At 39.8% G+C, this 12,869-nt stretch overlaps 1 protein-coding gene across 2 annotated transcripts in view; it reads right to left on the bottom strand.

Annotated features, from left to right (window-relative positions):
* pex5la (peroxisomal biogenesis factor 5-like a) overlaps nucleotides 1-9,138 on the bottom strand; it is an 88,120-nt gene extending 78,982 nt beyond the window's left edge. For both annotated transcript variants that reach the window (XM_069150016.1, XM_069150017.1), the window contains exon 1: nucleotides 8,643-9,138. In XM_069150016.1, the coding sequence (XP_069006117.1) occupies nucleotides 8,643-8,663 (21 nt within the window). In that variant the 5' untranslated portion in view covers nucleotides 8,664-9,138. The remainder of the gene's footprint in view (nucleotides 1-8,642) is intronic.
* Nucleotides 9,139-12,869: the final 3,731 nt, after the last annotated feature.

Raw genomic sequence — 12,869 nt, 5'->3', positions numbered from 1 at the left:
GAAGCTCTTGGAAAATTAATTTAAAGGAAATTAGAGCAGCTTCAGTTTATTTTTTTTTATTCTGATGTTAATTTTTTTTTAACTTTTTCCCGCTATAAATGGCCAGGTAGTACCCAGTTGTAATTACAGGGTCGTGACAGAGTGATGAAATTGCCATTAATGGTAATCATGAGAGGAATGTAATTGATATTTGTGGGTACACGCTAATTGCTGTGGTGCTATGCAGACCTTGTTTTTTGTGGCGTGTTCACCTGTAATGATCTGACAAGATCACTGGCTCAGAGAGGAAGAGCTATTGTGTAGGGCTGAGGGTGAAGAAAGAGTTGTTACTGTGGGTTCAAATGGAGAGGAAGGATGCTGGGAGTCGGCAAATCAAAAGATGCGTATCTCTTGCCCGAGGAGCAAAAATGGAATCTCATATTAGAACAGCCGTGAGAGTGAGCCATGATGAAGCGGAGAGCAGCGTTTCATGTGTTCATGTGTAGTAACAGCCTCTGGACACACCACACTACTAATGCTTGAATCCATCCTTACTATCCAATCGCATCCTCCTGTAGCCTCTGTATCCTTTAAACGCATATAGAGAGATAACATAACACGCACGATAACATGCACGAGTCTGTCTGTTTGCTTTAACTGTGCAAGCCTTGAAAAATGAATTGTGCCACGTCTCAGAAATGGGAGTGAATGGGCTTCAGAAAATGACATTATTTTGAATCTGGTTTGATTAGCTTGTAATCCTACTTCTCATGGTATTTATATTTAAAGCTTAAATCATTAGCTGATTAGCCAATAAGTTATTATAGAAATAATTAGCTACAATATTGATAGTAGATTAATTGTTTCAGTCATTTATGATGACTAAGAGTCCACAATAGGGTGACCCCTAAGACAAAATAATGTACAAGAGTCAAAGGACAAATGTTAAGAAAACCCACTTGAAATCTAGAACTGCAATATATATGAAAATATATAAAGAAGGAAAACGCATGCAAAAAGACAAATGCTACAAATGCTTATCAGTCATTCCAGAAAATTGCAATGTTGTGTTTGCAATAATTAACGCAGATTCAAGAAAATATGCAGTATTTATGTGAACTTAAAATTAGCAAACTGCAAAATTCTGTGCAATTTTATTTGTAACTTTGAGCCCCATGGTTCTCTAAGTCATATCTATATCTGGGAAAGCAGTACTCATTTATTTTTCAAATATGTGAACAGTTCATCCAAATAAGGCATTATCTAATATGTGGCGTTTCTAGACTTGATGCATGCCTCATGTCTCTGCTTTTTACTCTCCCCCTGCCATCCAATACAGGAGCTGTTGAGATATTTCATAGCAATTTCAAGACTTTACTTTGGCTTCATTTAAACTGTAAGATGCATTTTCCAATAGTTTCTGAGGGAAAAACAACAGATTACATTTTCAGATTTTTCATTACTGTTTTTACTTGAGGAACAAGGGAAGTAGTTTGAAATAACAGTTACACTCTCTGATAAATCATTTAATACTTCAGAACTACTTGATTTACAAAATTTTGGTCATTTATTTTGTGAATTTACAACATTGGCACTGACTGATGACTGGGCAGTCTCTCAGAGGTGAAAGCCCTGCTCACATCTGGCACAGTGAAGTACATATTTGTTTATCAACAGCTCTCATCCACGATAGCTCATATCACCCCTGAGGACCGAACACATGCTCTCTGCACTCCAGCCTTGAGACGGCTGGTTTCTGGAGCAAATGAATTCCCAGTTGGAGAATGACTGTTATGAATGGGTTGGGCGAGAGAGATGGATGTGCTAGCCATTCTTCTGCGGAGCCCTCTGCTCTCAGTGACAAAGATGCTGGGCCTTGTCCTACTTTTGTTGGAGGAAAAATGTGGCTTTGTACAGTAGCTCACAGGGGACTCTCTGCGTAGGGCTGGGAGGGCTGCTGTGTTAACAGACTTGGAGCAGAAAGACACCCAGAGGAAATCTAGCAACAGAGATGATGATGTTGGGCTGTGAAGCTGTGAATTCGGGGGCTTCAGTTTGATTCGGTCTCTTCTCAGATATAGGCTTCTTGTATGAGAAGGCTTCTTTGTTGACATTTGGCATGTGTGTGTGTATGTGTGTCATTAGTTCAGGCTAAGACAGTCCCTTGACATTCCGCCTGAAGCTCCTGATGTTGTGCAAAGTTCGTGAGCTGCTACTCTGCTATGGTGTAGGCACCGCTTATCTACTGTCACCCCTTCGATCAAAAGTGTCTATTTGCATGTAAAGAAATAAGCAAAACGAGTCTTTACAACAGCCCATTAGGGGTGGTTAGTGTGACCTTTCCTCCCTCAGAGACCGGGGATTTCTCTTGCTGCTGCCTGTAACTGGTTAATTTTAAAACAAGGCGTGTTTAAAATTTTAAAAAAGTGGTAAACCAGAGAACTTTTGTTTTAATTTTTTTTTTAATATACACACATACCATTTAACATGGTGCCTTATTTGTGGTTTAGGTGGTCTGTTTATACTTTCAAAGCCTCAGTATGATTATGATTAAGGCTTTCAAGTGAAACTTCAATAACATAGTTTACCTGTTTAATAATCAGTCCCAATCATAATTAGTTTTAGTCAAATAATCCCTTTTTTTATGTTGAAGATAAGACAAACATTATAACAACAAAAATGTGGTTATATTATAATTTTTTATTTTTTTATTTTTTTAGGCTACTTCAACACTAATAAAGTTTTTTTTTTTTTTAAGTAATACATTTTGTTGTTTTCACCGGGCATCCACCCTACTCTGATGTTTCGAACATCTAAATCGAGTTTTTTGAAGACACTGCTGACCCCAAATTACTTCAAAGCTCCAGCCTTGAATACTAGTGGTTCATTCAACATGGATAATGAATTTCAGGCACTGCTGACCTTGTTCTCTTTGCTTTTCTGTATTCTGTATTTAATTCTGTATTTTATAGTGCTGCGATACATGCAGTAAGGAAGGTATTTTTCAATTGGTTTGTGGCAGTTCCCATTTTCATTTTGAATACTTCATTTCAAAATGTGGATGTAGCCAGAAAGCACCTTTGTTAGTCCCTGACAAGTTAACATGTCTGACAGTCTGCTTTGTGAGGAGAACAATGATCAGACATGAATGCTCAAGACGCCTAATCTCTTCATTTTGAACCCATCATGGCTCCAGATTCCAGAAGGATTAGATTCTCAAACAGTGAAGAGTGAATTACACCACATCTCACACACATACTGTGCACATCCACACACTCCTGCTGTTTAACTCTGACTGTAATGAACTGCAGCACAACGTATGACAAAGACCCAGGAAGTTATGAATCCCTCACATCCTCTCAGTCAGACAGCAGGTGCTCATTAAGTGAAATTATGACTCACAGTGGCAGATTACAAGCTTGATTATAATGTACAAATAAAACATAAATATTGACTAAAGGGGCTGACGGTGTATACATTGTAACCTTTTTTCTCCTCCCTTTACTCCCCTCATCTTAACCTCTCACATCACTCACACCCACATCTGGCCTCTATGTTATTTTGTAGCGTGGATGGGTGGGTGTTCAAAGAGCACAGAACATAGATGACAGTGAATAACAAAATGATAAAATTCCCATACTATGTGGGCAAGGAGAACAAACCCGTTTTCCTCAATCAGCTTATAGAACAACAGCTGCTGATGTTTGCTTGAGTCCCTCTTAGTCTTTCTAGTCCGCTTTACGAGCTCCACAAGCTGCTCAGGGCCTCGATAGAGCCTTAACCCAACCAGGGGAAGGAGAGATTCCCAGTATCCCCCCCTACTGTCACCAGTGACTGCAGACGGGATGCCAGCCACCTCAGTAAGCAGTGGCAGAATGCAAATCCTTCGGGTTGTTTATCTGGTGTCTTCAGCAAGTTCTACTGTGTCTTTGGTGTTTGTTTCTTTATTCTATATTTTATTCTGCTTTAAATTCTTCTGAGTCAGAAAAGAGATTCAGCTACAATTCCAATGTTTGTAAAATGGTTGTGAAATTTTGTGGATGTAAAATAACACCAGTAAAGACCAAACAGTTGGGCTTGAGGTTCTTTACAAAGTGTAGAGCACATGATTGTTCAAAGCAGCCATGCAGGATGCAATAGATTACATCTGAACGTAAGCCATACCATCCCCTGTCCCGCTCTGACGTACTTTGATTCTTTTTTTACTCAAATCCTAGTAGGATTGCAGTTACAGTGCATAGCTTCATTTGAGTGAACTTTTTCAACCTTCTCCTCTGCAGTAAACTTCATACCATCATAACTTACACCCCCTGTCAGCACAGGAATCCCATTGGACATTTGCTGTGAAGCACAGCTAAAGTTTAACTTTAGCTGCACTTATAGTGTGCCACCGTACAAGCAAACAAAATATCAACAAAATAATTTGAAAGCTGCACTCGAATTTCAAAATGATGCATCAGGCTGAATATTTCCGTTTGATGATCTGTTCTTATAGAACACACAATCTGGGGCTGAATCCAGAACAGACAGTGGGAGCATTCCCAATAGAGGAAGTAGGTGTGTTTGAGTATTTCTCTCTGTAATTATCCTATAGTCTTATTGAAGAGTCAGAACAAGCTGATTCTGTCAGTCCATAAGAAATTAGATGATTTTACAGCCTTATAGCCATTTAAAGGAAAACAAAGGGGGAAATTGTATGTTATGGGATTCATATTTTCTAATTTTCACAATTTCCTGAAACCACACTCTGAAAAAACAATGACTGGTAGTTTTAGACTCAGACGTTTAGTTTCCGGCCCTGCCACACATCTCCAACAAGGAGAGCAGCTCTGTCTGTGGAGCTTTCGTTCCAGCCGGATGCCACCTGATTTCACTCATTATCCCGGCTCCTGAAATAGTAAGGCCTATTAAATTGCTCTTAATCAAGACCATAGTTCATTAAATCAAGGAGACTTTAAAATAGTGGAAAAGGCTTCCAGGACTCGTTTGTTGTGCCTGAAACTGACCATCACGGCTACGTCAACGGAAGAGTGAATAAAGCCGGAGCTTTACTTGAGCTAGACGAATGATGGCCTGATCGACCGTGCAGCTATGATTGATGCACTTGTGCACTGTGGTGTTAGGTGCATGCATGTATAGACTCCTGCAGGTGTTGTAATGCCATGTCGCCCCTGTATATCAGCTGATTGATTTGACTGATCCCTCTGCTCTGTTTTTACTGAGTCTGCTGGTTCATTAAAATTCTTACGTCTCTTCAAGAAGTTAATCCTCTCAGATTTGCTTAATCTTTCTTTGAGTGTTGGTTGGAATATTTAAAATCAATAGGACTTGTTATATGGCATTCAATAAAACACACCTAATTACGGATTTATTTTATCTTAATGTGTCAATACGGTCTTAAGAGAATGTTTTGGATACATCATGGCATCATTAATGACAAACAGTAAACACAAAAGGATGCACCAGGTTGCCACAAATATCCACACCACCGACACAGATCGCAAAACAGGAAATGCAAATCAAGAAGGCTGATTCTGCAGAAACTCAGTGATTTTTATATTGCATTAGTGGCTGACAGAAAACTCTAAACAAGCTATCTTTCAGGCAAAAAAAAATCAAACTGACAAATCAGGACTCTAATTAAATAACGATGTGAATGACTGAGATCTTAAGAGACTTAATCTATTTCTGATCAATGTTAGCATCCATCCAAGATTTTCCCTGAGGGACCAGAAATATGGTAATCAAATTATGTAATTCATGTTGTGCTTAACAGAGCAAATATCCAAAGGCCTTGGAGCATCACTTCCATTAAACCAGTATGTCTTTTATACGCACTCCTGTTATTAGATTCACTGTAAACATGAATACTGAAGCAGAGGAACCACTATAACAATTACAGTGTATACTGTTAAATGTCATCTGAAGGATTATGGGTGGAGTAAATTTCAAGGTGTCTTCTAAATCCAGTCCATGAAAGATAAAATATACTGAATATACTAAACTGAAACTATACATCTTGTGGCTTTTTGTTTGATAAAGATAAGCAGCTGCGCTGAATCAGCAAGCTTCACAGCAGCTTCAATTGCACCTTTGCAGAAAGAGCAAGGAGGCTGACATCCACACCTCTGAACTGCTTTTCTTTAACTGCATCAATCTTTTTCAACATGTGATACTGTAAAGTGATGCTCTCCTCACAAAATGCATGCATGCACAAAACAATCTAGCTATTACAGGATGCTGTCGTTTTTCACATGTTTATGATACATTTCGGAGAAAAAGAGTAAAATAGAAAACATGAGTCCAGCATTGTATTTCTGCCAAGCAGCACCGATCACGCCAAGCTCTGATATTACCCATGCAGAGCCCGAGCCACACCAGCCAACCACGAGGACAACATTTGGCGTCATTCATTAACTTCGCCCATGCCAAGATATTTGATCCACCCAATATTGTAGCATTGTGTGCAGATCCACAGCTCTCATGCAAAACATGTTTGTGTTAATGGGAGAAACCTTACGCTCCATGGATTAAACCACCACATTAACCCATATGCACAGATACACCAGGTCACAGAAGAAGGAGATAGTTATCGAATGTGAAATAATCCCTGTCTTGTTCCCATTGCCAGTTGCTTCCTGAGCTGCCATGTTCATAACTTGACTGCCAATTGTGCAATAAAGAAGGACTTACAAGTGTCGTTACTTTGGTGAAGGAAATCAGACAGCTCTGATGCTGATGCTGCACCAGTGTTACATGAAGAATACATTGAGTTTCATATAAAATGCCAAACTATGGAGACCCACAAGTCTCAATGATTTATGCCCCAAGCTTCCATTCAGAGACCACATCAACGCTGTTAAATATGTCAAAATGAAGATTTTAGTGGACAAAATCTACATGCATTGTATCTTACATAAAATGCATGCAGGATTCTTGGAGATCTGTTTCCTGGTCAAAAAGCTCCTCTGCCTAAAGTAAACACTTTGCACTGTAGAATTGAAATCATTGTGAAATTCAGGGAGCTTTTACTCTGAACTAAAAGAGTTCCATGTTGATCAATCACTGCCAGAAAGTTTTACAAATTTAGCATATTTTTCTGTCACGAATCAACAATCCCCACCCATTCCCCACAAGCAACACTATCATTTCCAGTCTGTTTCTGACGAAGGTCTGACGTCATTACTCAAAAATCCACGTGCACACACACAAGCGCACACATTTGACTTTAAGGAGAAAGTGTTGTAAACATCAACATGAATGCATCAGTTATGGAAGCGTGTGTCGTGGGAAAAAAAAAAATAAAAAATCCCGACAGATAGTTTATCTGGTTTACATTTACTGGACATTTGCTGCTAAATTAGCCACACATAATGGCTGAGAAAGAGCTCTCGTGTTTCAGTTATGATCTAAACATTGCACATGTTGTAATGACTTGCATGCATGTGATGAGAAACATATAAAGTGTCTGATCATTGAAACATGGATGAAACATGAAAATGTTTGATTAAAAGGGGAATATACATGTGTTGGATCTTTAATTATATGTGTTTTTTTTTAAATATATTATCACTCAGGCTTTTTTATTGACCCTTACCAGACAGCTGTGGTAATCCAGACAAGAACTGCTGACCGCCTTTTCATGCATTTTCAATGAATACTGCTGCTTGAGTAGCATATAATGAAATATTAAATTTTGGTCTTTCATGCTCTTGAGTACTGAGTCAGGAGCAGGCTTTCATTACATAATCAACTGTCTGGGAGCTGGGGTATCTCTGTGACCTAACTGTGTTAATTTCAATGCAACAGAGGAGACGCTATCATTAGCCACTGAAGAGGCATTGTTGTTGTGCATTATGAATCTGCTTGACAATGTGTGATTATTGTGCACATCAAACATGCAGTTGTGACAGCTCTGGGGAGCAGTTACATTGCGTACCCCTCTGATATCTTCTGAAGGAACTTAGCTGAGGCTGATCCGGCTGCTCGTTATCAGCTATTTTATCATGTTTTGTGCTCTCTTGTCCCATTTTTAATTGTCTCTCTGCTGAGTTTCAGCCCCCTGCTCGTGATGTAACACACTTCTACAGACGCTTGTTATGTACTTTGCTGTATGAAAAATGTACGTCAGATCGCATGACGTCACGTGGGCATAAACGAGCACTTTAAGAAAGTAAGTGTTTGTTGCAGTGTTGAAGGCTGCCCTGCTCAAACTGCACGGTCTCGTCTCCTGTTTACCTTTGTCATGCACCTACACGTGCAGCAGGCGCGCTCCAGCAGCTCTCTCACTCTCCCTGTGTCCTCAGTGAATATTGGAAATCATGTAGGCTCCAACCAACTAAGTGTGCATTTACACTTCCTTGGTCATTCCTGCCCACCAATTGAAGCAATACCGCCAGAACCTGACACTCCGCAGCCTTTTCAGTTGTAATAGATCACAGCAAACGTTCCTCAGTTAAATTTGAGGTCAGGATGAACACATTTGAACAGCAGTCTGAATTCTCTAAATGCCTCGTGATTACCTGATATCCCTTGTGTAAAAAAAATAAATGTCCTTGACATGAACGAGGCTGCATGTGGCACGCCTTGTTCACACCAGTTCTTTTTTTTCCCCTTCCCAACAGTTCGTTCTCATGCTAAATGAACAGCAGCTGCCTTCTTACCTGTAAATGCCCCTGGTACATATTGAGCACACAGTCAGTCGCGGATCTCTCCGTCAGCGGATCTTGGCACTTCTTCCAGACTTGCAGTGGCAGAGAGTCAGACTGGAAGTGTTGACGGCTTTTAAAAGCCGCGGCGGAGTTTCTGGACAGGAGGTCCGGAGGAGCAGACAGAGCGGAGCTGTCCTCTCCTCAGGTGCTGAAGCTCACACTTTGTGCTCATCCAGGACTCTCTGCGCGGTGACACCGAGGCGCACAGGGAGTGCGACGTCGGACCGCACTTTTTTTTTGTTCTTTCCCCTCACGGATCCCTCACCGTTTGCTGACGCTAGATTATTTACCAAGTCCCGTTTCGGGATTCGTAAAAGGTAACCTTACGGTCCTTGAAGGTAAAAAAAAAATATCTCCGCGATTTAAGTCGTCATCCTGAGTGCACCGCTGTTTCCCAGCGTCTCTCCTTCTCCCCTCCTCTCTCGGCCGTGGTTGAAATGTTTTGACGGTCCTCTGGCTTCATTTCTCTTCTTATAGTGCGCTCCTCTCTCCTGCTTGCCAACTACTCCCTGTAACCCAGCCCTCTGGTGCCTCCTCCGGTGCTGACGTACTCCACAAGGAGGCATACAAGCACATTTGCCTGTCACCTCAGAACATGTTCAGAGCAAGTATCCACATGGGCATGTTTTGCAAGTATTGATTTATCTTTCCATCTGGAGAGGCTTAACTTTTGGTCGTGCCCAAGGTCATTTTAGACATAAAAAGCCATTAAAATATTCTTATTTATAAATCTAATATGTCACTTGTCTCGACATTTGCAAATTTATTTTCTGTTTCAACTGCCACAAGACACATTATGCAACTCACTTTACAACTTCCTAATTAAACAGTAAAAACGAACGATGTCTGTGTCATATCAGCATGTGATGAACAAGGTAACTGTTGTTCCCATTCATCCCCAATTAGTGGAAGAAGCAATTATATAACCAAAGATCTGCAGGACAGTTCCCGGGTAATCATGTAGTAAAACAAGAACACAGATGACCTTATGTTTATACAGAATAGCTTGAAGTAGTCTTATAAAGGTGTTTTATTCTTTGAATTTTAATGAATGGTGTTCGCCTATTACTGACAATGTGGATGAAAATCCATCTTGTTTGGGATATGTAAATGTTTCATACAGAAATACATGATATCAGATACATAGAGGAGACATAGAACTGCACTTCAGTGTAACTACATGTGATAATGTACATTATATAAGCCTGCATGTTTACAAGAAATAACCTCAGGTGGAGCCTTCACTGTTCACTGAATAACAACGATTGAGTCACACACCTCTTCTAAATGAGAGAAATGCAACACAAGCCGACCATATGTTTTATTGTAGATGCTCATTAGATGTAGTTGAGAAGCAAAGGGTCACAATGCTTCAAGACTTCTTTGCTACTGACCCGGGGTGCACCACCATCTGGACATGTACTCAGGTTGAAAGTTGTACAACTGAACGGTGTCAGCGTTAAAGCTGCACGAGGCAACTTCTCACACTGGCAGGTCGAGTACGGCAGCCAGGGGTAACTCTTTGAAAATCTCATTGCTCAGAAATAATCTTATGTGACAGGAGTGAAATGCACCCAGCACGGTCTTGTCTGTTGCCTGTCAAGAAGTTAGTTCTATGTAACTCTTTATTTTTAATCTGTCACTTATTTGGGCAGAGAACTGTCGCCTCTGTCCCTTCCTTGGCAACAGAGATTTTGCAAGCAAACACAGTTTATATCCAAGTCGCCCATTTTTACCAAAAAAATCTGTTACCGCAGATGAAACTTCATTTTTTTCCCTTCACATTTACAGCCTTTTTAGCTCCCAGTAGTGAAAAAAAACATTGTCTGCATTAATTAACACTGTTGTTGTTAATGATTTGAATCTGTTCCTGCGTAGCAACGACCCAAACCTCAAACACTGAGTGTAACGTGTTGTACCATAGCAGGAATGTAGTAGTCCTTTCAATCTGCGCTGCTTTGATATTCTTGATGCCTCAGATGAAAACAAATCAAGCCTCTAGGCAAGAAAATCAGCATGATTACCCCCAATAGTACACAGACATAAATATGAAATCCAATACATTTCCGTTCTTTCATATTCTCTAGCAAGTGTTTTATCAATGAATAATGACAACACATTCATGCTCACATGTGCACAGATGTGTGCGTGCTGACCTCTGAATCTATTTATAGATATCATCGGACTGTGTGTTTTTTTCATCCCCGAGCCATCAATCTCCTTGTGTTGACAGACACACGATAATTAATGTTCAGATGAGGAAATTACTTCTGTATACAAGGAGCCAGACAGCCTGTGCTCTGTGACAGACAAATTATTTCAGTCAAATTGAAATGTTTTATCTGCTCCGGAAATGTAAGACACTGAATACTGAGCAGGAAATTGAGTGAAAAAAAAAAAATCAATAACTGCCATCGTTGGTCGTAAATTGCACTTTTATTATCTGCTACATGGGATTAATCATTTTCTAAAAAAAAAACCCCTCAAAAATCCCTTCTTTTTTTTAAAGTAAATATATAAAGGTGTGTTCACCTTATTGATGGAGGAAGTTTGAATTTGGTTTCAATAAAAGTGCCAAGCTGCAGTTTAAGGCACATCCGCATTGGCCTCATTTTTCAGACCCAGAGGCTACGTCTACTTGTATATACAGTAAATGTTTATGGCCAAATACAAAAACGAATAGCATCCCACCGAGTTTTTGTGTTAATTTGCTAATGTTAGCATGCTAAGATGCCAAAAATCTAATAGGGTGAACATTATACCGGCTAAATATCCTCATGTTAACATCATTGTGATTATGTCAGCATGCTGATGTTAACATGACTGAAAACACTGCTATGTGTACGTGCTGCTTGCATGGCTGCAGAAAGTAGGATCCTGTTTTATATTTGATGGCAGGATTTTAATTGTGATTCATAAGAGCTTGTTAAATCATGCAGATATGTTGTGTAAAAATATCATTCTGCATTGACTTTGAGGGGTTTAAATAGTGAAACTAATATGTCAGTATGGGGTTATCCTACTTATCCCACTTATTTTTAAGCTTTTTCACAGCTCATTACAGAGGAGCATGCTATCCATCAACAGGTCTTACAACGTTAAAATCAGCAAGGACGTGTGGGTTTCCTCCACCAGCGATGAAAGCAGGAGTGTGTGTGTGCTTGTGCGTGCGTGTGTATGTGTGTGTGTGTGTGTGTGTGTGTGTGTGTGTGTGTGTGTGTGTGTGTGTGTGTGCGTGTGTGTGTGTGTGTGTGTGTGTGTGCGTGTGTGTGTGTGTGTGTGTGCTTTTGCAAAGAGACGCTACTGCGTCTTTTAATTACTTTGATAAGAGGATCACACCTGAAGAGAAGCGCGTAGTGCCACTTCAGATGAGTGTTCATGATAATTATGAGAATTCATTTAAAAAAGGGACACTTGTTTTGACCAGCAGCAGGGCAATAACATATCTGGAGCAGTACAACAGGATTTTTTTTTTCACAGTGCTTTTTATGTATTCATGACACATATATTCATCCCACACTGTAATTCAATCATTACCTGTCAGCATTCAAAGCTGGACCACAGGTGGCAATACCAATTACTGAAATGGCTTTTCAGCACATTGAATTCTAAAAATATAGTAAAACTATGATGAAAATTTTAAGGAATATGTTAGAATAGACTTATCTCTGGCTTTACAATGAATGAATGAATATTATAAATTAATTGAAAAGTGAAGAAGACAGCTGGCACATTTGGTGAGCCTACTGTTATAAGGCCTAGACCAAGTATTCAAATGACAAATGTGGTGGTTAAAAAATTTAAATCTTCATTTTACCTCATGTATTACCTATTTGCTAACAGCTATATCAGTGACATCACAAGCAGTTTGATAGAAGTTGAGGTAAGCCTTAGGCTCATGGTAACTACCACAGCTGAATGTGAACAGATGGGCAAAGCACATGAGGAATTGTCAAGTTTTGTTTATAACTGAATCAATATTAACTAGTCCCTGCGGCACTGCTTGATAGCTACCTCACTGTTCTTGTCATTAAACACCACACAGTGTAGCATATAGCAGAGACACCCTGTCAGTTGGATCTTCAGAGTTGTGTCTTATATGAATTCAATCACATATTTCTTTTACTGAGGACACTGCTCAGCCTGTAACTGTCATTTCTCCACAAGTGATTTCCAGAC

This window comes from Embiotoca jacksoni, unplaced genomic scaffold, assembly GCF_022577435.1.
Source record: "Embiotoca jacksoni isolate LCO1_2020_lvr unplaced genomic scaffold, fEmbJac1.0.p SCAF_16, whole genome shotgun sequence".
In the NCBI taxonomy this organism is placed as follows: Eukaryota; Metazoa; Chordata; class Actinopteri; family Embiotocidae; genus Embiotoca; species Embiotoca jacksoni.
This window is presented reverse-complemented; position numbering and strand designations above follow the sequence as displayed.